At 54.5% G+C, this 21,420-nt stretch overlaps 1 protein-coding gene across 10 annotated transcripts in view; it reads left to right on the top strand.

Annotated features, from left to right (window-relative positions):
- The window catches only part of ARMC9 (armadillo repeat containing 9), a 128,663-nt gene that overhangs the window by 15,552 nt on the left and 91,691 nt on the right, over window positions 1–21,420 (top strand). For 6 of the 10 annotated variants that reach the window (XM_051848089.3, XM_070070074.2, XM_089329739.1 and 3 more), the window contains 4 exons: window positions 4,437–4,529; window positions 8,093–8,117; window positions 15,188–15,345; window positions 20,015–20,113. In XM_051848089.3, the coding sequence (XP_051704049.3) occupies window positions 4,437–4,529; window positions 8,093–8,117; window positions 15,188–15,345; window positions 20,015–20,113 (375 nt within the window). The remainder of the gene's footprint in view (window positions 1–4,436; window positions 4,530–8,092; window positions 8,118–15,187; window positions 15,346–20,014; window positions 20,114–21,420) is intronic. The other 4 variants (XM_089329741.1, XM_070070070.2, XM_070070072.2 and 1 more) reach the window with 3 other exon arrangements.

The following is a 21,420-nucleotide window of genomic DNA, read 5'->3' as shown; positions in this document are numbered from 1 at the left end:
GGGGCTTTGAGTCTTTTTTTTTTTTTTTTTTTTTTTGACAGGCAGAGTGGACAGTGAGAGAGAGAGACAGAGAGAAAGGTCTTCCTTTGCCGTTGGTTCACCCTCCAATGGCCGCTGTGGCCGGCGCGCTGCGGCCGGCGCACCGCGCTGATCCGATGGCAGGAGCCAGGAGCCAGGTGCTTTTCCTGGTCTCCCATGGGGTGCAGGGCCCAAGCACCTGGGCCATCCTCCACTGCACTCCCTGGCCACAGCAGAGAGCTGGCCTGGAAGAGGGGCAACCGGGACAGAATCCGGCGCCCCAACCGGGACTAGAACCCGGTGTGCCGGCGCCGCTAGGCGGAGGATTAGCCTAGTGAGCCGCGGTGCCGGCCCTTTTTTTTTTTTTAAGATTTATTTATTTGTTTGAAAGGCAGAAATATATAGAGAGAGAAGGAGAGAGAGATCTTCCGTCCACCGGTTCATTCCCTAGATGGCTACAAGGCCAGGCCAAAGCCAGGAGCGAGGAGCTTCATCTGAGTCTCCCATGTGGGTGCAGGGGCCCGAGGACATGAGCTATCTTCTGGCACTTCCCCAGGCACATTAGCAGGGAGCTGGATGGGAAGTGGAGCAGCCAGGACTTGAACCGGTACCCATATGGGATGCCGGCACCACAGGTGGAGGCTTAACCCGCCACAGCACAGCGCCGGCCGCAGCCTTTGCCTCTTCCGTCAGCCTGAGCAGCATTGTGGTTTCACCTCGTGTGCAGTGGTCTCTGTGATGCTTTAGAAAGCTACAATTTGCATACATAGTTGTTTCTGCAGTTACAGTCCTGTTTATGTGGTCATTCTCTTGTTGCAGGGCTGGTTATGTCAGTTTGCTTTTCTGCCGTCCTGTGCTAGCGGTAGTGTGTGTGCTTGTGCATACCTGCAGGCCCGGGAAGTTTGCAGTCACACCGTACATATAGCCGTATATGTGTATATATGTCCATATAGTCCCACTGTTGGTGATAGAAAGGGCCCAATCGTAGGTCAGCAGGAGCACACGTCACAAGTGGTATCCCAGTGTGTCCTGGTCACAGTCTCCCTGTGACAGTGAATGCCATACGGCCGTGAAGATGAAGTAGCCCACACGGACAGTCTTACGTGGGCCAGGTGCGAGCCAGGGTGGGCTCTAGGAGTCCCTGTGTGTAGATCAGACACAAGTAGCCTTTGGGCGTGTGTGTACGAGTGTGACACAGTTCTGCAGGAAGCAGGGATTCTTTCCTGCTGGAGGGGCGAAGTGGTTTAAAGTTCATGGCAGAAACGGACTTCTGGGCCTGAGTTTTAACGCATGCGCTGACTCGCGTGACCAGCGCCTGCAGTCACACCGGCCCACCCCTAAGCCGCGGCACCCACCCTGACAGCGCGTTTGAAAGGACGTTCCGGTCACTTGTTTAGCAGCTTTTCCTGTGCCATAAAATACGATCTGCAGGGCTGCAGTAAGGCCTGTGAACCCAGGCTGACGTAAATATTTTTAAATACTGGCCCCGTAACTCAGTGTGTGGGTCCTTCCGTGCTGAAGGGATCGTGTGGCTGTGTGCAGAGCTTGGCTGGGCCTCACAGCCCCCAGCTCACAGGGCTGCTGTTCTGAGGTTGGCTGGGCTGGGGGTGAGTGCCTTCCTTTGTGGGAAGTGTGCTTTGTCTTCTGGCCCGGGACTCCAAACTTCCCTGCAGTGTGTCCGGGGATTGGTTTCTGTCTTCACTCGCCATCCGCTGGGCTTGCCACAGGAGAGAGCGGTCTCGCGTCTCCTCCTCTCTGCAAAGTCTTGGTTTGTGCCTCTCCGTCTGTTCCCTCTGCTTCTCTGCCTGTCTGATGAAAGGTACATTGGGCTTTCTCGGTACATCTTCCGTGTCTTTTTTTTCCCCCATTGTGTTTTTAGTTGTGGTAAAAACTACATTTAACATGAAACGTAGCATTTGTGCCATTTTTCAGTGTGAAGTGTATCCCATGGTTTGCATACCATGAGTCGTTTTTTTAAATAAAGTTTTGTTTATTTGAAAGGCAGAATGGCAGAGAGTGGGAGAGAAAGGGAGAGGGAAAGAGAGAGACACACACAGACAGATAGACACGTATTCCAACTGCTGGCTCACTCCCCAGACGCCCACAACAGCGGAGGCAGGGCCGGGCCAAAACCAGGAGCCCCCACTCCATGCCTTTTTTGTTTTTTTAAAGATTTATTTGTTTCTTTGAAAGGCAGAGTTAGAGAAGGAGAGACAGAGAGAGCAAGATCTTCTATCCATTGGCTCATTTACCAGATAGCTGTGATGGCTGGAGTTGGGCCAGGCCAAAGCCAGGAGCCAGGAGCTTCTTCCAAGTCTCCCACGTGGGTGCATGGGCCCAAGGACATGGGCCATCTTCCAGTGCTTTGCCAGGCACATTAGGAGGGAGCTGGATTGGAAGTGGAGCAGCTGGGATTCGAACCAGCATCCATATAGGGATGCCTGTGCTGCAGGCAGTGGCTTACCTGCCACGCCACGGTGCCAGCCCTCTCCCTCCATGCCTTTTTTTCTTAAGATTTATTTATTTATTTGAAAGGCAGAGTTACAGAGAGACAGAGGCTGAGAGAGACAGAGAGATCTTCCTTCTACTAGTTCACTCCCCAAATGGCCACAGCAGCCAGAGCTGGGCAAATCCAAAGCCAGGAGCCAGGAGCTTCTTCCAGGTCTCCCACAAGCGTGCAGGAGCCCAAGCACTTGGGCCATTCTCTGCTGCTTTCCTAGGTCACAGCAGAGAGCTGGATCAGAAATGGAGCATCCAGGACTCAAACCGGCACCCTTATGGGATGCTGGCACTGCAGGTGGCGGCTTCGCCCACTACACCACAGTGCTGGCCCCACTCTGTGCCTTTTAATGCACACCTTTCCTACCGCTGGGTCTGTCTGTCTGTGTTCTGGGTGATTTATTCATAACTATTTTCCTGCTCGCAAATTCACCCTCCAGCTATGTTTCATCCGCTCTTTAACCTTCTCATAGAATTTGTAATTTCAGGTTTTTTTTTTTAAACAGATTCCTTTTTTTTTTTTTTTTTTTAATTCAGATTTGCTAGATCGTTTTTGTAGTCTCATTCCTGCTGTCCTTGATTTCTGTAGCGTATTACACCTTCTTTCATAGTCTCTGCTGCCTCTCACGGGGCCTTATTTCCTTTTTTCTTTCTTCTTCTACTTTTTTTTTAAGTTTTCTTAGTTTTGGTGAATGAGTTTATTTTACTCGGGACTTGAGGGATTTTTGCGTGTGACCTGAGTACAGTTTGCCCTTCTCAGGGACAGAAATCCCTAACAACACAACACGGTGTTGCCACACAGGGTCAATGAATTTAAAAACGCTTTCAAAACATAGGTTTCCTTCTCATCTGGTAGTATTCGCCCCGCCCCCCAAAATTGGTGACGGACTGGGTGGGATGATGGGGTGGGGGTGGAGGCTTGGGGAGGGGGGGCAGGGAGCAGGAGAGGAAGAGGTGGGAGGAGTGGGAAGGCCTCAGCGTGGCTGCGTTTCTGGTGGTGTGGACGCTCCTCGTGGAGCTCCCTGGTCTGGGTGGGAGGTTTATTCGTGTGACGCGCTCAGGGGTGCGGCTGCGTGCAGCCCGGTGGTGAACAAGCCCGTGTCCCACACCGGGGGCCTGCGCTTGGTTCCCGGCTCTGTTCCCGACTCCAGCTTCCCGCTGATGCACAGCTGGGGAGGCAGCAGGGCCGGCGCCAGTAGCCGAGTCCCGGCGCCACCTGTGGGCCCAGCTGCCGGCTGCCCAGCCCCTGGCCGAGCCCTGGGTGGGAGCCCTCTCTCCTCTGCCTTTAAAAAATAGACTTAAACAAACTAAAGAGCGTAAGGGACGCAGCCTTGAGGAAGACGTGTCTTCGCCTTATGTGTCAAGATCCTCGTGTGCTTCACTGGGAAGTGGGTGCTTCTTTCTCCAGCGCTATTGAGAGTTTCTTTCTCAGTGACAAGGCAGAAGCCCCTCCTGATCCCTGGCAGCGGGGCTGCTCGCCGCGGATCGCGGCTATGTCCTCTCGTTACCCAGGCGAGGTGTGTGGAATGAACCCCTTTCCTTGGGAGACGTCGAGTAGCTGGGGGGAACTGTTTGTGTTACGTGTGGCGCATGTGTGCCTGGCTGTACGGGATTATTTTTGGTATTCAGCCTGATAAGGTTACTTCTGCTTGTGTTTAAATCGCGTGGAGCATTCAAATCCTGGCCAGGGCTATTTCTGCCTTGCTAATGAACTCTTCTTCCCTCCTGTCGTGGGGCACGGATCTTCTGGTCACAGCGTCCCCAAAAGCTGGTGTCCGTGGGGTCAGCCGCTGGCGAGACCCCTAGCGTTGGGTTCAGCGTTTCTGGCAGCGTTCGGTCACCTGCGGCCGCAGCCTGCTGCCGCTGTCAGCATTGGTGATCGCGTTCTCATTCTTTTGTCTCTCTTTTTTTTTCTTTAGGATTCCTGGACTCCAGAGTTAAAGCTGAAGTTGGAAAAGTTCCTGGCTTTAATCTTCAAAGCCAACAGCACGCCCAAGCTTGTCACCATCTACGTATCCTTGCCGTGCCCACGGAGACTGCCGGTGGTGGGAGCAGGCGTTATGTGGGTGGCGCCGGCTCAGGGGGCCTCCCCAGGAGGGCTGACCGGCTGCTGGGGCTGCCTGCCTGTTCACAGGTGAAGGCGGCAGTACGGGGGGCCAGGAAGGGGCGGTGTCCCCAGCACGGAGTCCCCAAGACTTGGCGAGGGTCTGGGTTTGATGTCACAGCCTGTGCGCTGCCTTGGTGGGCGCAGTCCTGGGCATCGCTGTGCTCTGTGGGGCAGCCGCCAACCGCGTTTCAGGCCCGGGGGCCCTGGCGTGTGGATTGGGCAGACACCTAACTGTCATTCAGGTTGCAGCTTCTTTTTAAACCAGTTACTGCGGTATAATTTACATACCATAAGAATTTCCTATTGTAAGTGTATAATTCAATGATTTTTAGCAGATGTGCAGAGTTGTGCAACTATTACCATAATCCAATTCAAAATGGGGCAGTTGAGGAAAATGGATGTGTTTTAATCTATGTGAAAGGAGCAGAGAGAGAGAGATTGATCTCCCGTGAGAGAGAGAGAGGGAGAGGGAGAGAGAGGGAGAGGGAGAGAGAGAGAGAGGGAGGGAGAGAGAGAGATTGATCCCCCGAGAGAGAGAGAGAGAGAGGGAGAGAGGGAGAGAGGTTGATCCCCGTCTGCCGGTTCTCTCCCCAGAGGCCAGAGCTGCTGGGCGGGCCCGGCCCGAGCCGGGAGCCGGGAGCCCGTGTGGGTCTCCTGCAGCAGTGCACGTTCGCGGGAACAGAGCCTGGCCTTGAACCCAAGGATGCAGCACTCCCAAAGGCTGGCGGTCGCTGAAGGACGCTCGTCTCTCACTGGGAACGAGGATGCACCACAGGGTCTCGTAGCAGTCTGGGTCGGGACGTCGTGCGGTTCTGTTTACGGAAGCTGCAGGCTTCTCCGCCGCAGACGCCCCTGCGTCCTTTCCAGCGCCAGAGCCGTTGGCCGCCTGGGCCTGACTGCGCTCTTGTCCCTAGGATCCCCTGACACTGCCTCCCCACCCCCCCCCAGCTTCCTCAGCCTGAGGGGCTCCCCACGCCCCGTCCACGTCCTCGGCCCGGCGGGGGACTGTGCACGGCAGACCCAAGTGCAGCTCCTGTGCGCCGGAATGTCCCTCAGGCTCTCGGGCAGGGACCTCCCCGTACCCACCCACCACAACGTTTGCACGATGGCTCCGCCTTCTTAGATTTCCACAAACCGGCAGTGCTTCCCAGTGAAATTACGACTTTTCGGACTTGGCTTACAATTATTTTAATATTATAACAAGCTTAAAACTTATGGGTGCCCATCTGTTAAAAACCTAAATGAGGAGCCAGCGCTGTGGCAAAACAACTTCAGCTGCCACCTGCGTCCCATGTGGGTACCGATTTGAGTCTTGGCTGCTCCACTTCCCGTCCAGCACCCTGCTAATGTGCCTGGGAAAGTGCCAGAAGGTGGCCCCAGTGCTTAGGTCCCTGCACCCACGGTGAGAGACCTGCATGAAGCTCCTGGCTGCTGGCTTTGGCCTGACCCAGCCCCGGGCATTGCCACCACTTGGGGAGTGAACCAGCGGATGGAAGGTCCCTCTCCCTGTCCCTGTCCCTGTCCCTCTCCCCCTCCCACTCCCTCTCCCTCTCCCTCTCCCTTTCCCCCTTTCAAATAAAGAAAAATCTTTAAAAAAAGAAAACAGAAAGAGGCACCTAAATGTAAGTAAAGAATCTGAACAAAATGGTTTCTATGGTAGATGGTTTAATCACATTGGTAACAGAACAGCATATTAGAACTGGAACCCCGGCTGTGGGGAGAGGGTGAACATTAGGGTTAGACGTGGACTTGCTTGCAGCGCTTGCTGCCTGCGAGCTTGGTGTTCGGGTTTTAGGGCTCCGCACCTTTCCTCCTGGTCAGGGAGCTGAAGCAGTCCCCTTTGCCTTCCTTGGCGTGTGGACGTCTCTGCAGTTCGGTTCAGCACATGAAGCTTCTCTGGGATGAATCTTGTGCTGGGGAATGAGGATGCAAAGGACAGCCAAGGCCCAGTAGCCTTAGCTGGGTTGGGGTGTGGAGAGTAGAATGGGAATGTGCGAGGCAGACCGAGTGAGGGCTGGGAGGACCAGGTAGGAGGAGCGGCCTGCGTAAAGGCGCTGAGACAGTGTTCGGGCAGCGCTGAAGAATGGGATGTGGCTGGAGCAGAAGGCTCGGCACGGAGCCGGAGGCCTTGGCGGTTACCAGGGTTTGTGAGAGCAGCAGGAGGCTTGAGAGCATTTTAAGCAGAATGACATGGCTGTATTGACCCCCAAAATTCCTTTTTTAAATTCCTGACTATAAGTTGATCATATTTCTTATAGAAAATCTGCAAAGCACAAAAATGAATTTATTTTTATACACCACCCCAAAGCATGCAGTGTTTATGATAGACATAGATGTGTACATGTAAGTGTAGATTTCAGAATGTTTTTATCAAACGACGAGAGCATTTCCACGTATCATTCCATAGTCTTCACAAACTGTCGTCTTGAGTTGCCTGAGAAGGTAACTTGCCACGTGACCTGACAGTTCCGTCAGCTACGCCCCGAGAGAAGTGACACCTGCCTACACAGGTCACACGTCAGGTGCACAGCAGTGTTCTTCCTCATAGCCCGAGAGCACCACCCCCCGGGTGTGTGCCCCGTGGTGGTGGGTAAGCAAAACGTGGTCTTTCTGCACAGCCGGTTACTTGCCCGTAAAGAGAAATGAAGAACTGATTCGTGCTTGGCGTACGTGCACTCCGTGAACGTGTGCTAAGTGAGAAGAGCCAGACCGCAGAGGCCACACGGCGCGTGATTCCATCTGTGTGAAGAGCCCAGCAGGGGTGGATCTTCCAGCTTTGTCTGAACAGGGGCAGAGTTGGATCAGGGCTGCCAGGGCTGGAGGAAGGGGAGTAAGATCAGCGGTGCGTGGCTTCTCTGGGGGATGGTGAAAATGTTGTGGAAGCGATTACAGTGACGTTGCACAACTCTGACCACACTGAAAACCATTGAAGTGTCTACTTGAAGTAAATTGTGCTGTGTGTGAATCCAGCCAATCCCAGTGAATCAGGAAAACTTGAGATAAGGTCAAGAAAACCACTTAAAACATTGGCCTCCGACTGTGCAGCCAGACACGGGCTGAGGTTTGAACCCAGGCGGCCGGCTGCAGGGCCCGCGGTCCTGGCTGCTATGCTGTGCCGTGTTGGTCCCATCTGTTTGCTCAGGACAAAGCTTTAGAAGTGGAGTTCCAGTGCTCAGAGGTGTGGCTGCAGATTTGCAGTGGCGGAGCATTTTGGTCGTAGTGGGGAAGGCCGGTTGGAGGCTTGAAACGATGCAGAGCTTGGGCTTAACGCTTAGAATTGAGAGGGAGGAAGAGGGTTTGCTTGGGCCGGAGTCTGCCCAGCCTCGGGAAGTCACTCAGAAGAGCAGCCCGTGGAAGTCCTGGTTGCCGGGCTGAAGTGCTTTCTCAAGTTGGCCGGCCACACGATGTCAGATACACCCTGCATCCTGCGTCCTGACGCCTGTTTTCCTGAACTCCCCCTCATCCCAGCAGGAGAACGGACAAAGCAACAAAGGTATGTCACCTGGGTTGAAAGCTCTGTGACAGCAACTTTGCCTACTGGAGTTTAGGTCGGGAGCGTAGGACGGGGGTGGAGAGAATCGTGGACTTGCTGAGTGAGGGCTGTCCGAGGCCGTCTATTGATGAAGTGCTTTGCAATCGTATTTATCCACAATTTCTTGTGGCCCACTTTTCAGGATGGCTACTATGAGGATACTTCAAAAAGTGTGTGTGGAGTCCAGTGTTGTAGCTCAGTGGGTTAAACCACCGGCTGCCACACCAGCAGCCCATCTGCGCACTGGCTGGAGTCCCGGCTGCTCCACTTCTGGTCCAGCTCCCTGTTAATGCCCCTGGGAAAGCAGTGGAAGGTGGCCCAGGCCCGTAGGCCCTTGCACCCATGTAGGAGACCCGAATAGAGTTCCAGGATCTGGCTTCAGCTTCGCCCAGGCCTGGCTGTTGTAGCCTTTTGGGAGTGAACCTGCAGATGGAAGATCTCTCTCTTTCTCTGTCTCTTCCTCTGTAATCCTGTCTTTCAAATAAGTAAATAAGTCTTCAAAAAAAAAAAAAAAAAAAGTTTGTGGAAAAATATGTTTATTTTGAATAATTGAAATAATTGAAATCCATATATCACTTTTTCAGAATACTCGTTTTCTGTGAATGTTTTGAAGAATCCTTGTATGCATGGATTTAAAAAAAAATTGTGCTAAGATAAATTATCTTCTAATTCCACTTCTGTGGACTTTTGACATACCCTAGTGTCGTTAGCTTCGTATCAGATAACCGTCACGGAGAAGCTAGGGCGTCCAGGTGATGTGCCAAAGGCAGGTAACTCTGGCAGCCCGGTCGGAGACAGGGTACGGCACCTGTGTGAGGTGTCTGTAACTTTTACCTTGAACTCGTCCAGTGGGGTCTTACCACGGTAGCAGCATGGGGTACCCGGTTGTTCTAGTCCCTTTTCTGTGGCTCTATGTGAATTCCATAGCCTGAGTGATTTCTAAAGAACAGAGGTTCATTTGGCTTATGGTTCTGGAGGCCCAAGGTTGCGGGGCCACATTTGGGGAGGGTCTGCTTGCTGGCGGGGACTCTGCAGGATCCTGAGGCGGCGCGGGGCACCCCATGGCACGAGGGGTGCACGTGAGAGACGGGGCCAGACTGCCTTTCGTGAGGGCCCCCGCCAAGGCGCTCATCAGCCCGGGGTGGGGCTCTCATGGGTGAGACCCTCCTGCTCAGCTCCGAGGGCCCGTCTGCTCTCATCTCAAACCTCACACTGGGGATCCAGTTTCAACATAAATTGTGGTGGGGGACATTCATTCAGACCATGACACCATTTTTTTTTAATAATTTTAATAATTTATTTGAAAGAGTGACAGAGATCTTCCACCTGCTGGCTCACCCCCCAATGGCTGTGATAGCTAGGCCAGGCCGGGCCCACCAGGAGCCTGGAGCTCCGTCCAGGTCCCCCATGTGAGTGGCAGGGACCCACGCACTTGAGCCGTGATCTGCTTCCCCAGGTGGATCGGCAGGAGCTGGATCAGAAGTGGAGCTGCTGGGGCTCCAGACAGCGCTCAGATGGCATGGAATGCCGACCTCACAGGCAGCGGCTTCACCCACTGCACCCACACACTGAACGCAGTGTGCTGTCAGGAGCCAACTGTAGGCTGGCACCGCGGCTCACTAGGCTAATCCTCCACCTTGCGGCACCAGCACACCGGGTTCTAGTCCCGGTCGGGGCGCCGGATTCTGTCCCGGTTGCCCCTCTTCCAGGCCAGCTCTCTGCTGTGGCCCGGGAGTGCAGTGGAGGATGGCCCAGGTGCTTGGGCCCTGCACCCCATGGGAGACCTGGAGAAGCACCTGGGTCCTGCCTTCAGATCAGCGCGGTGCACCGGCCGCAGCGTGCCAGCCACGGGCGGCCATTGGAGGGTGAACCAACGGCAAAGGAAGACCTTTCTCTGTCTCTCTCTCTCACTGTCCACTCTGCCTGTCAAAAAAAAAAAAAAAAAACAAAAAAAAAAAAACAACAAAAGAAGCCAACTGTGTCTCTGACGAGTGGCCCAGATCGATGTGGGAGGGCGTGTGCGGAGAAGAGCCCGTGTCTGGGGGTGGAATTTCAGTGAGGGGACCACAGTTTTCAAGCCTTCATTAGGTTCAGTTTTCACTGGGCTTCCTGGAGGTGACCCAGCAGAATGTCCACGAGCTGAGCCTGGCAGGCTCTGTGTGTCTGGCTCGGTGCCCCTGCACTGCACCCTTTCTTTTAATTGTCACGGAGATCAGAGATTAGTGGTAGTCCCCACTGAGTAGCAGGGCAGCCAGTTGTCACCCCTTGTCCCCTCCTCACAGTGGTCATCGCAGACATGCCCCAGTTTAATTCTTCATACGGGTGTTTTTTTTTTTTTCCCCTTAAAATTTATTTATTTATTTATTTGAAAGAGTTACACAGAGAGAGGAGAGGCAGAGAGAGAGAGGTCTTCCATCTGCTGGTTCACTCCCCAGATGGCCACAATGGCCAGAGCTGTGCTGTCCGAAGCCAGGAGCCAGGAGCTTCTCCTAGGTCTCCCACGCCAGTGCAGGAACCCAAGGACTTAGGCCATCTTCCACTGCATTCTCAGGCCATAGCAGAGAGCTGGATTGGAAGTGGAGCAGCCGGGACTCGAACTGGCACTCATATGGGATGCCAGCACTGCAGGCGGTGGCTTTACCTGCTATGTCCCATGGGTGTTGTTTTTAAATGAACTGGGTGGGTGAAATCATTATTCTGGGTTTTATTAGGAAGGTTTCATGAGTAGATGGAGATTTTCCCATAAATTTTTAAAGAAGGCAAGAAAAGTGCTTGCATAAAATTCTCCCAAAAGGAATTGCTTTAACAAATGGTATTAGAATGAAAACTTAGGTAGGCAGCATGGCACTCTGAATTGTTACTTTTCCCTACCCATTAAAGAGATACGGAAGTATCTTCTGGCGTTAACTGATCCATTATTTCTGGAGTAGGATCCTGAAGCAATGTATTTTAGAATGATGACCTATGTTTTTTGTGTGTGTGTGTGTTTTTGTTGTGTTTTTTTTTTTTTTTTTTTTTGACAGGCAGAGTGGACAGTGAGAGAGAGAGACAGAGAGAAAGGTCTTCCTTTGCCATTGGGTCACCCTCCAATGGCTGCCACAGCCGGTGTGCTGCGGCTGGTGCACCGCGCTGATCCGATGGCAGGAGCCAGGTACTTATCCTGGTCTCCCATGGGGTGCAGGGCCCAAGCACTTGGGCCATCCTCCACTGCACTCCCTGGCCACAGCAGAGAGCTGGCCTGGAAGAGGGGCAACCGGGACAGAATCCAGCGCCCTGACCGGGACTAGAACCCGGTATGCCGGCGCCGCAAGGCGGAGGATTAGCCTAGTGAGCCGCGGCGCTGGCTGACCTATGTTCTTAATAATTACTTTTTCATCCTTAATTTGTGGGTTAGCAACATAGCAGAGGTCACTTCTGTCTGAATACGAAGAGGAAAGAATAGGTCATTACAGAGCGAGTGATGGTAGGTTTTTATATTAGGTTAGAAGAACAGTCCCATATTTAAAATTGGTCATTTTATCTTGAGCAGCCAAGGGGTTTGTAAAATTAAAGTCTCATTTACTCAGAAAAAAAAAAAAGACAGTAAAGACAGTGTCCCTAAATGCAGAAGAAAAGTAAAAGGAAAGGGCGGGGCTTCGTTGGGCAGCACCGCATCCTGTACTGGCGTGCTAGGCTGAGCTCTCACCCAGCTCGTGTTAATGCCCCGGGAGGCAGCAGAAGGTGGCCCGGGTGCTTGGGCCCCTGCCGCCCATGTGGGAGACCTGGGTGAAGCTCCTGGCTCCTGGCTTCAGCCTGGCCCAGACCTGGCTGTTGTGGCTGCTTCAGGGGTGAGCCAGTGAGTGGAAGATCTCTCTCTCTCTCTCTCTCTCTCTCTGTCCTCTCTCTCTCTCTGTCCTCTCTCTCTCTCTGTCACTGTGCCTTTTAACAGGTAAAGAAAACCTTAAAAAATAATGAAAAAAGAGTTCAGGTCCTGTTTGTAGCTGCCCAAGACACCGTAAGGTGAGGTCTCTAGTTAGGAGCTGTGCCTGGGCCAGGTGGTGTGTTTGGAAATGACCACTCACCTGCAAGGCAGGATCCTGTATGGGCGCCAGTTCAAGTCCCGGCTGCTCCACTTCCAATCCAGCTCTCGGCTATGGCCTAGGAAAGCAGTGGAAGATGGCCCAAGTGCTTGGGCCCCTGCACCTTCTCATTCCCAGAGGCTCGGGCGGGTAGGTGGCTTTTCCCTCAGTTGTGCCACACTTTGAACTTGTCACAAATTCTAGTTCTCCTTTTCCAAGGCAGAAGTCCCCCGGATACTCCCTTAGGTATAGCCAGTTGCTCAATGAGATTCTGTTGCTATTATGAAATGCCGGAAACAACTAACTTAGAAGAGAAGAGGTTCAGTTACCATTCTGGAGGTGCAGGTCTGATATGGGGAGCCCCCTTGGCCTGGTCTCTGCGCAGGATCTAGCCTGTGCCCGGGAGCCGAGGTAGGTGGAGCCAAGCCCAGGCCTTGCACACCCTGCTTTCTGACGATGTGGCCGAAGGACTTGCCGCTAGACCTCCCTCCTAGAGTCTCACCTCCCAGTAACACCACTCGGGACCAAGCCTTCACACGTGTAAAAGAAGTTTGTTCATTCATTCATGAATATGAGGCGGAGCTCCCATGCGCTGGTTCACTCCCCTGATGTGTGCAGGAGCAGGGTCTGGGCCAGGCTGGAGCTCGAAGCCAGGAACGCAGGCCAGGGCTCCCCCGTGGGCGGCAGGAGCCAGTCACTTGAGCCATCACTGCTGCCCCCAAGGTCCGCATCGGCAGGAAGCTGGGACCAAGCCTTTAACACGGGGGCTCTTAGGGACACCCGGGCCCTACCCAGATCAGCCCGCTCCTGAAGGAAGAGTTCCTCTGTGCAGCCCCTCTGTCGTGTTGGTGACTGGGGAGGTCACTGGCCGTTGGTACATATAGAGAAAGCACCGATGTTCTCTAATATTTAATACGAGAGTGTGGGATTATGAACGATATTCTACAGACTTTCCATCTTTGGATGTCTCAATGTATGTCATTTTGAATTCTGCATGTAGGACAAACACTGATAGTAGTGTAGATTTAATATATGGTAAGAGTCAGAGGAAGGTCGTGGGCCCCTGTCCTCATGGCGTTTAAGAAGCAGCATTCCCAGAGATGTCTTCCAGGGCTTCCAGTCCCGGGTGTAATGTCTTTTTTTTTTTTTTTTTTTTTTACAGGCAGAGTTAGACAGTGTGTGAGAGAGACAGAGCGAAAGGTCTTCCTTTGCTGTTGGTTCACCCCCCAAGTGGCCGCTACGGCCCGAAGCCAGGAGCCAGGTGCTTTCTGGTCTCCCATGTGGGTGCAGGACCCAAGGACCTGGGCCATCCTCCACTGCACTCCTGGGCCATAGCAGAGAGCTGGCCTGGAAGAGGGGCAACCGGGACAGAATCTGCCGCCCCAACCGGGACTAGAACCCGGAGTACCGGTGCTGCAGGCGGAGGATTAGCCAAATGAGCTGTGGCGCCAGCCTCGGGTGTAATGTCTTAAAGTGACTTTAATCCTGAGGCCACCCCGTCAGGGTGCTGAACAATAACAGTGATTATGATAGTGATGATAAAAGTTCTTTATTATGTGATATTTTGGGTTTCGTGGTTAAAGATTTTTCTTCTGCACAGAAACATGAAAAGGTTTTGTCGCTCCCCCTCTTCGTGGAGGAACGACACAGGACCCTGCGCTGTTCTTTCGTCTGCTCGGCCCTCCCCGGGTTTGCTGCTGGTTCTTCCCGGGTTGGCTACTATCCCTTCCACCTCCGTGGAAGGGCAGTTCCCCCTGCCACATTCCCCACTTCCGCAGGGGAGCGGCACACCGCCGGCCGGCTCTCTGGGGGGCTGCACAGGTGTTCCTTCAGATAGATGTTCCTCTTAGATGTTCCTGGTGCATGTTGTCTCTCTCCTCCTTTATAGTCCTCCTCTGCCAATCCCAACTCGGCTGCCCACACGCCGAGTACGCTGCTCTCCTCCAATCAGTAGCAAGTCCTACAGTTTATTGGTTGAACTGGAGGCAGCTGTGCGGAAGCTGTTTACTTCTCTCCCAGCGCCATATTGTGGGAGAGCAGATGCATAGAATAAGTCTTAATTCCAGTAACTTAGTCCAGTCCGGATTGCTCCCCACAGGTTTGAAATGCAGTTTGCATGTGGTGGCCTTTCTGCTGTTGGGGACGCAAGTTAGGGCGGACAGTGGGTCTCACCCTCGGGCGTGCATCAGTGCCCTCTGGGCGGTTTATTGAAAGTAGAGGTTCTCCGGGCTGGCACTGTGGCATAGTGGTAAAGCCACCACCTGCAAGGCAGGATCCTGTATGGGCGCCAGTTCAAGTCCCGGCTGCTCCACTTCCAATCCAGCTCTCGGCTATGGCCTAGGAAAGCAGTAGAAATGGCCCAAGTCTTTGTGCCCCTGCACCCGCGTGGGAGACCTGGAAGAAGCTCCTGGCTCCTGGTTCTGGATCAGCTCAGCTCCAGCTGTTGCGGCCATTTGTGGAGTGAACCAGCGAATGGAAGACCTCTCTCTTAGCCAGGATATGAACTGGTGCCCATAGGGGATGCCGGCACCGCAGGCGGCAGCTTACCCGCTCCGCCCCAGCGCCGGCCCCACAGGAGGCTCTAATTCCACTTAGAACGAACTGGCCTGCACCAGGCTCAGTGCGAAAACTGAGAAAGACACGGGTCTGTGGTCCAACCATTCTATGAGCCGAGCGTAGAAATCAGCGTTCATTTTGCTTGGACATTTCCTGGGGCTCAGTGCAGGAAGCAGGCTTGGCAGAGAGCCGGCAGTGATTGGGTAGCGCGTCACAGGCAAGTCGGTTTGCCTCAGGGGCCTTGTCTGAAGGCGGCTGAAGTGGAAGTTAGGTGTTGAGCACCAGGAGTGTCCGTGTCCTTGGGAACAGCAGGTGCGGCGACCGGAGGCCCGCTGAGCCCTGGAGAAGAGCGCAGCTGTGACTCTCTGGGCTCTGTTGCTGTCCTCTCGGTTTGTTTTATGTAACCTGTCTCCCTAGAAGTGTTGCAGCAGCTGCACCAGCAGCTGGTGGAAGCCGAGCGCCGGTCAATGACGTACCTGAAGCGGTACAATAAGATCCAGGCCGACTACCACAATCTCATCGGAGTCACGGCGGAGCTGGTGGATTCCCTGGAGGCCACAGTCAGTGGCAAGATGGTAAGAAAGACCCCAAATTGTGTCTGTCTGTCTGGGTGTGGTCACTCCTGGGTTCCCCTAGTTTTCTTTTAGTACTAATATGTTTTTGTTTTTATCTACTTAGAAGGCAGAGAGACAGAGAAAAACAGAGATTTTTCCATCTGCTAGTTCACTCCACGAAAGCCTGCAACAGCGAGGACTGGGCTGTACTAGAACTAGGAGCCCAGGACTGGGCCGTACTAGAACTAGGAGCCCAGGACTGAGCCATACTAGGACTAGGAGCCCAGGACTGGGCCGTACTAGAACTAGGAGCCCAGGACTGGGCCGTACTAGGACTAGGAGCCCAGGACTGGGCTGTACTAGAACTAGGAGCCCAGGACTGGGCCGTACTAGGACTAGGAGCCCAGGACTGAGCCGTACTAGGAATAGGAGCCAGGACTGGGCTGTACTAGAACTAGGAGCCAGGACTGGGCCTAGTACTAGAACTAGGAGCCCAGGACTGGGCTGTACTAGGAATAGGAGCCCAGGACTGGGCTGTACTAGAACTAGGAGCCCAGGACTGGGCCGTACTAGAACTAGGAGCCCAGGACTGGGCCTAGTACTAGAACTAGGAGCCCAGGACTGGGCTGTACTAGGACTAGGAGCCCAGGACTGGGCCGTACTAGAACTAGGAGCCCAGGACTGGGCCGTACTAGAACTAGGAGCCAGGACTGGGCCTAGTACTAGGACTAGGAGCCCAGGACTGGGCCGTACTAGGACTAGGAGCACAGGACTGGGCCTTACTAGGACTAGGAGCCCAGGACTGGGCCGTACTAGGACTAGGAGCCCAGGACTGGGCCGTACTAGAACTAGGAGCCCAGGACTGGGCCGTACTAGGACTAGGAGCCCAGGACTGGGCCGTACTAGGACTAGGAGCCCAGGACTGGGCCTAGGACTAGGACTAGGAGCCCAGGACTGGGCCGTACTAGAACTAGGAGCCCAGGACTGGGCCTAGTACTAGGACTAGGAGCCCAGGACTGGGCCTAGTACTAGGACTAGGAGCCCAGGACTGGGCCGTACTAGAACTAGGAGCCCAGGACTGAGCCATACTAGGACTAGGAGCCCAGGACTGGGCCGTACTAGAACTAGGAGCCCAGGACTGGGCCGTACTAGGACTAGGAGCCCAGGACTGGGCTGTACTAGAACTAGGAGCCCAGGACTGGGCCGTACTAGGACTAGGAGCCCAGGACTGAGCCGTACTAGGAATAGGAGCCAGGACTGGGCTGTACTAGAACTAGGAGCCAGGACTGGGCCTAGTACTAGAACTAGGAGCCCAGGACTGGGCTGTACTAGGAATAGGAGCCCAGGACTGGGCTGTACTAGAACTAGGAGCCCAGGACTGGGCCGTACTAGAACTAGGAGCCCAGGACTGGGCCTAGTACTAGAACTAGGAGCCCAGGACTGGGCTGTACTAGGACTAGGAGCCCAGGACTGGGCCGTACTAGAACTAGGAGCCCAGGACTGGGCCGTACTAGAACTAGGAGCCAGGACTGGGCCTAGTACTAGGACTAGGAGCCCAGGACTGGGCCGTACTAGGACTAGGAGCACAGGACTGGGCCTTACTAGGACTAGGAGCCCAGGACTGGGCCGTACTAGGACTAGGAGCCCAGGACTGGGCCGTACTAGAACTAGGAGCCCAGGACTGGGCCGTACTAGGACTAGGAGCCCAGGACTGGGCCGTACTAGGACTAGGAGCCCAGGACTGGGCCTAGGACTAGGACTAGGAGCCCAGGACTGGGCCGTACTAGAACTAGGAGCCCAGGACTGGGCCTAGTACTAGGACTAGGAGCCCAGGACTGGGCCTAGGACTAGGACTAGGAGCCCAGGATCCAATCCGGGTTTCCTACACCTTGACGGCAACGTGAGTCATTGTCTGCTGCCTCCCAGGTGGACGTTAGCAGGAGACTGGAGTGGGAAGCAGAGGCAGGACTTGAACCCAGGCGCTCTGAGGTGGTTCAGGGCCATCTGAACCAGTGGGCTAACCATCCCTGTACCTTAGTCTTCATGTCAGCAAGGAAGAAGTCATCTGGCAACAGTCAAGAAAATCGCGTGGGTGCGAGGAAGTGAGGGAGAAGAGCCCTGGCCTGTGGGATGAGCACTGACCATCATGCCCTGGTCTGTGTCCTGCTGCCTTCCTGAAGCCTGCTAAGCTCAGAGTTTTTGATCGGTTCTCCCGTATTCTAGATCTGCCAGTCATGGTGTTTAGTGGCACGTTTGGGTCTTCTCGTTTCTCCTGACGTCTGTCATCAAGACCTGTGGGACACTGCTGTCATGTGATCGCGGGCATCTCCGTCTCCTTCCTGACTTTATGGACTTCTGTGTTTCACTAAAAAAACACGAGAAAGTGCAATAAGATCTCTTTGTGGAGATAGGAATTTTCAGCACTGGGGCAGGAGTCGTGAGATGCGCCTCCACGCAGCCGGGGGGGGGGGGGCAGGGTGAAGCCAGGTGTGTCCCTGGGCAGGTGCAGTCGTGAGCAGGCCGTCAGGGTGAGCTTGGCTTGAAAGAGATGAGGGAACTAGTTATGCAGTCCTCAGAGAGAAGAGAGTTCTGGACCAGAGGTGCAGCCCGTGCAGAGGGCTCCGTGTGTGTGTGTGGCGCCTGGGCTGGTGAGGGAGGGAGGAGGTGGCGTGAGGCAGAGTGAGGCCGCTGGAAGCCTGGGGCATGATGCAGGGCGAGGTCTGACAGCTGTGACAGCGCCACCCGACCACTGCTGCAGAGCCTCCTACAGCCCTGTCCAGTGCTGTATTCTGAGCCCCCCAGGCCGCTGCTCCCAGGAGCAGTGTGGAGGCAGGGACCGTCACCGACAGGAGGCCTGGTGACCAGGGCGGTGTTGGGGGGTCCTGAGTGAGGCAGGAGAGGTGCCTCCTGGATGTAGATGCGCTTGCAGCCGGCAGCGGCCAGGCCGACTCCTGGGGTTTGGCCTTCGGCGCTGGAAAGGTGGCCTCGCCACCAGCTGAGACAGGAGGGCCCTGGGCTGGAGGGAGTTTGTTGGAAACTGAGAATTCAGTTTTATTATTTCTTTAAGTTAGTTTGTATGAAAGGTGGAGCAACAGAGAGAAAGGGGGAGATTGATTCGGCATCTGTCGAGTCACTCCCCAAATGGCCACAAATCTGGGGCTGGACCAGGACAAAGGCAGGAACCAGGAACTCCATCCGTATTTCCTACATGGCTGGCAGGATCCTAAGTACTTGACCATCATCCCCTGCCTCCCAGGCGCATGAGCAGGGAGCTGGATCAGAGGGAGAGTCGGGACTCCATCCCAGACAAGCCAGTGTGGGATTCAGGCACCCTAAACATCAGCTTAGCCCGCCATGCCACAGCAGCCGCCCCACGTAGCTTTTTACTGGAATGGATTTTTGCTGTTCTGTCCGGTGCCAAAGGCCTCTGGGCTCTTGTGGAAGCACGGCACATGAAGCTGCCACACCTTGGTGGCTGTGGCCGGGTGGCCGGAGCGTGAGCTCGTGGCTGAGAGCTGCAAGGTGACGCGGGGAAGGTGGAGAGGTAAAGATCAGGGCTCTGCAGGCCGTGCTGAGGGTCTGTGCCTTATCCTGTAGTTTGTGGAAGCCACTCAAATGTGTGATTTATTTATTTATTTGACAGAGTTACAGACAGTGAGAGAGAGACAGAGAGAAAGGTCTTCCTTCCCTTGGTTCACTCCCCAAATAGCCACCTCGGCCGGAGCTATGCTGATCCGAAGCCAGGAGCCAGGTGCTTCCTCCTGGTCTCCCATGCGGGTGCAGGGCCCAAGGACCTGGGCCATCCTCCACTGCCTTCCTGGGCCACAGCAGAGAGCTGGCCTGGAAGAGGAGTATCCCGGACTAGAACCTGCGCCCATATGGGATGCTGGCGCCACAAGCAGAGGATTAACCTAGTGAGCCACGGCGCCGGCCCCAAAATGTGTGTTTTAAACGTTAGAATTTTTAAAGTGATGAGTTTTAAGAAAATTTTTTAAAATAGCACATTTTAACTTTTCTTTAAGACAGAAAAGTACCAGAAATAAAACAAAAAATGGCTCAGTAACCCAAAAAAGAATATTCATTGAGTTAGAGAATTCGAAGTGTGTAGACGGAACTGAAAAGTGGGCACCTTCTTTTTGCCCTCTCTTCTGTTAGAGTAACTGCTGCCACGCTGGCGTGTGCCTCTCGGAGCCCAGCTGCTGTGGCCCCATCCGCATGGGCTCCTGCTGGAGTCTGGGAGCAGAGACGGGTTTGCAGGAACGCGCGGCAGGGCTGTGACGAGGCCCCAGGTGTCACGACGGGCAAAGCCTTGAGGCTGGCTCCTCTGGCTCGACTTCAGAGTAAAGACACATGTGTTCGTGGCAGAAAGAGATCTCAGGCCTGGTGCTCTGTCCGCCGTGTGACGGCCCCTGTTGCTTAAATGAACAGAAGTGGCTTGAAATCCGTTCATTGTGTGCAGGATGGTGGAAAACGATCAGGTGGGGTTGCGTCATTTGAACTGTGACAGCAGTGATGACACACGCGGGGTGCCAACAGCGTTTCCTGGCTGGTCCATGGTTAACTCCGCCCCAGCGCTCCCCTTTCAGGCCAGCCCTTTGCCAGCGCGTTACGGCGTCACCGCACTGTCGCGGCAGCGCAGGGCGGCAGCCATCAGGCATCCCTCTCACCCGCTGCACTCGTGTCCTTGCAGATCACCCCCGAGTACCTGCAGAGCGTGTGCGTGCGCCTCTTCAGTAACCAGATGCGGCAGAGCCTGGCACACAGCGTGGACTTCACGAGGCCTGGGACGGTGAGGCTCTGTGCTCAGAGTGGGGGCCTCTGCTCCGCCCCCTAATTTATAAAGAAAAAGCTAAGGAAAATGAAAGGAAGTGTGAAAGTAGCCTTCAAGAAGCTGCATATCAATGGGCTTTTTTTTTTTTAAAGATTTATTTATTTAAGATTTATTTTTGGGGGCCAGCTCTGTGGTATAGCAGATTAAGCTGCCATCTGCAGTGCCTGCATCCCATATGGGTGCCAGTTTGGGTCCCAGCTGCTCTGATTCTGATCCAGCTCCCTGCAGTGCGCCTGGGAAAGCAGAAGAGGATGGCCCCAGTGCCTGGGCCCCGCACCCACATGGGAGACCCAGATGGAGCTCCAGGCTCCAGCCCGGCCCAGCCCTGGCCGTTGCAGCCATGTGGGAGTGAATCAGTGGATGGAGGATCTCTCTCTCTCTCTCCCTCACTCTCTTTAAAAATATATATTTATTTATTCGTATGAGAGACTCATAGAGATGGAGAGACAAAGAGAGAGAAATGTTCTATCCATTGATTCACTCCCCAGATACCCACAAGGGTCAGGGCTGGCCAGGGTGGAGCCAGGAGTCAGGAACTCCATCCGGGTCTCCCACATGGGGAACAGGGACCTTAGTACTTGGCCATGATCTGTGCCTTCCCAGGTGCATTAACAGGGAGCTGAATTGGAAGCCGGGCTGCAGAATCGAACACGCTCATCTGGGATGCGGCTTTGCAGGCGGTGGCTTCACCACTGTGCCATGACGCAGGCCCTCAGCTGACCTGGAGGTTTAGAAACTCCCAGAAGGAAGAGAAAGCTGTTTGGAAGGGGGTGCCTGTGGGACAGCCCCCTGGTGGCGGTGAGGGAGAGGCGGCTTCTGTGCAGCCCAGCACAGCTGCTCCATGGCGGGCACCACGAGCCGGGAGCGGTGGGAACGAGGAGGCCTGGATCTCTCAGAGCAGCTGTGCTGGAAGCCGTGGGGGCCTGGGCCCGGCTCGTTTGGTTAAATTTGTCCCTGAAATCATCGCAGACTCACGGAGAAGGTCAAGAGCAGCACAAAGGCCCCTGTATGCCCTTTTCCCGCGTCACCAACTCAGTGTTCACCCTGTTGTTTGTTTACTCTCTCCTCTCCCTCTCTCCCTCCCTCCCTCCCTCTCCTTCTCTCCCTCTCTCCCTCTCTCGCTCTCTCCCGCTCTCCCTCTCCCCCTCTCCCCCCACCCCCAGTCTGATTTCTGAACCAGGTGAGTATCAGCCTTACATAGCACAGCGTTTATTCCTGAATACTTGAGTGTGTGTGAGTCTCCATTTCTTGAGATGAAGAATCCT

This window comes from Oryctolagus cuniculus, chromosome 3, assembly GCF_051225735.1.
Source record: "Oryctolagus cuniculus isolate XC-2025 breed Fujian yellow rabbit chromosome 3, ASM5122573v1, whole genome shotgun sequence".
Taxonomy (NCBI): Eukaryota; Metazoa; Chordata; class Mammalia; order Lagomorpha; family Leporidae; genus Oryctolagus; species Oryctolagus cuniculus.
Note: the sequence above shows the minus strand (reverse complement) of the source record. Positions and strands in the feature narration are given on the sequence as shown.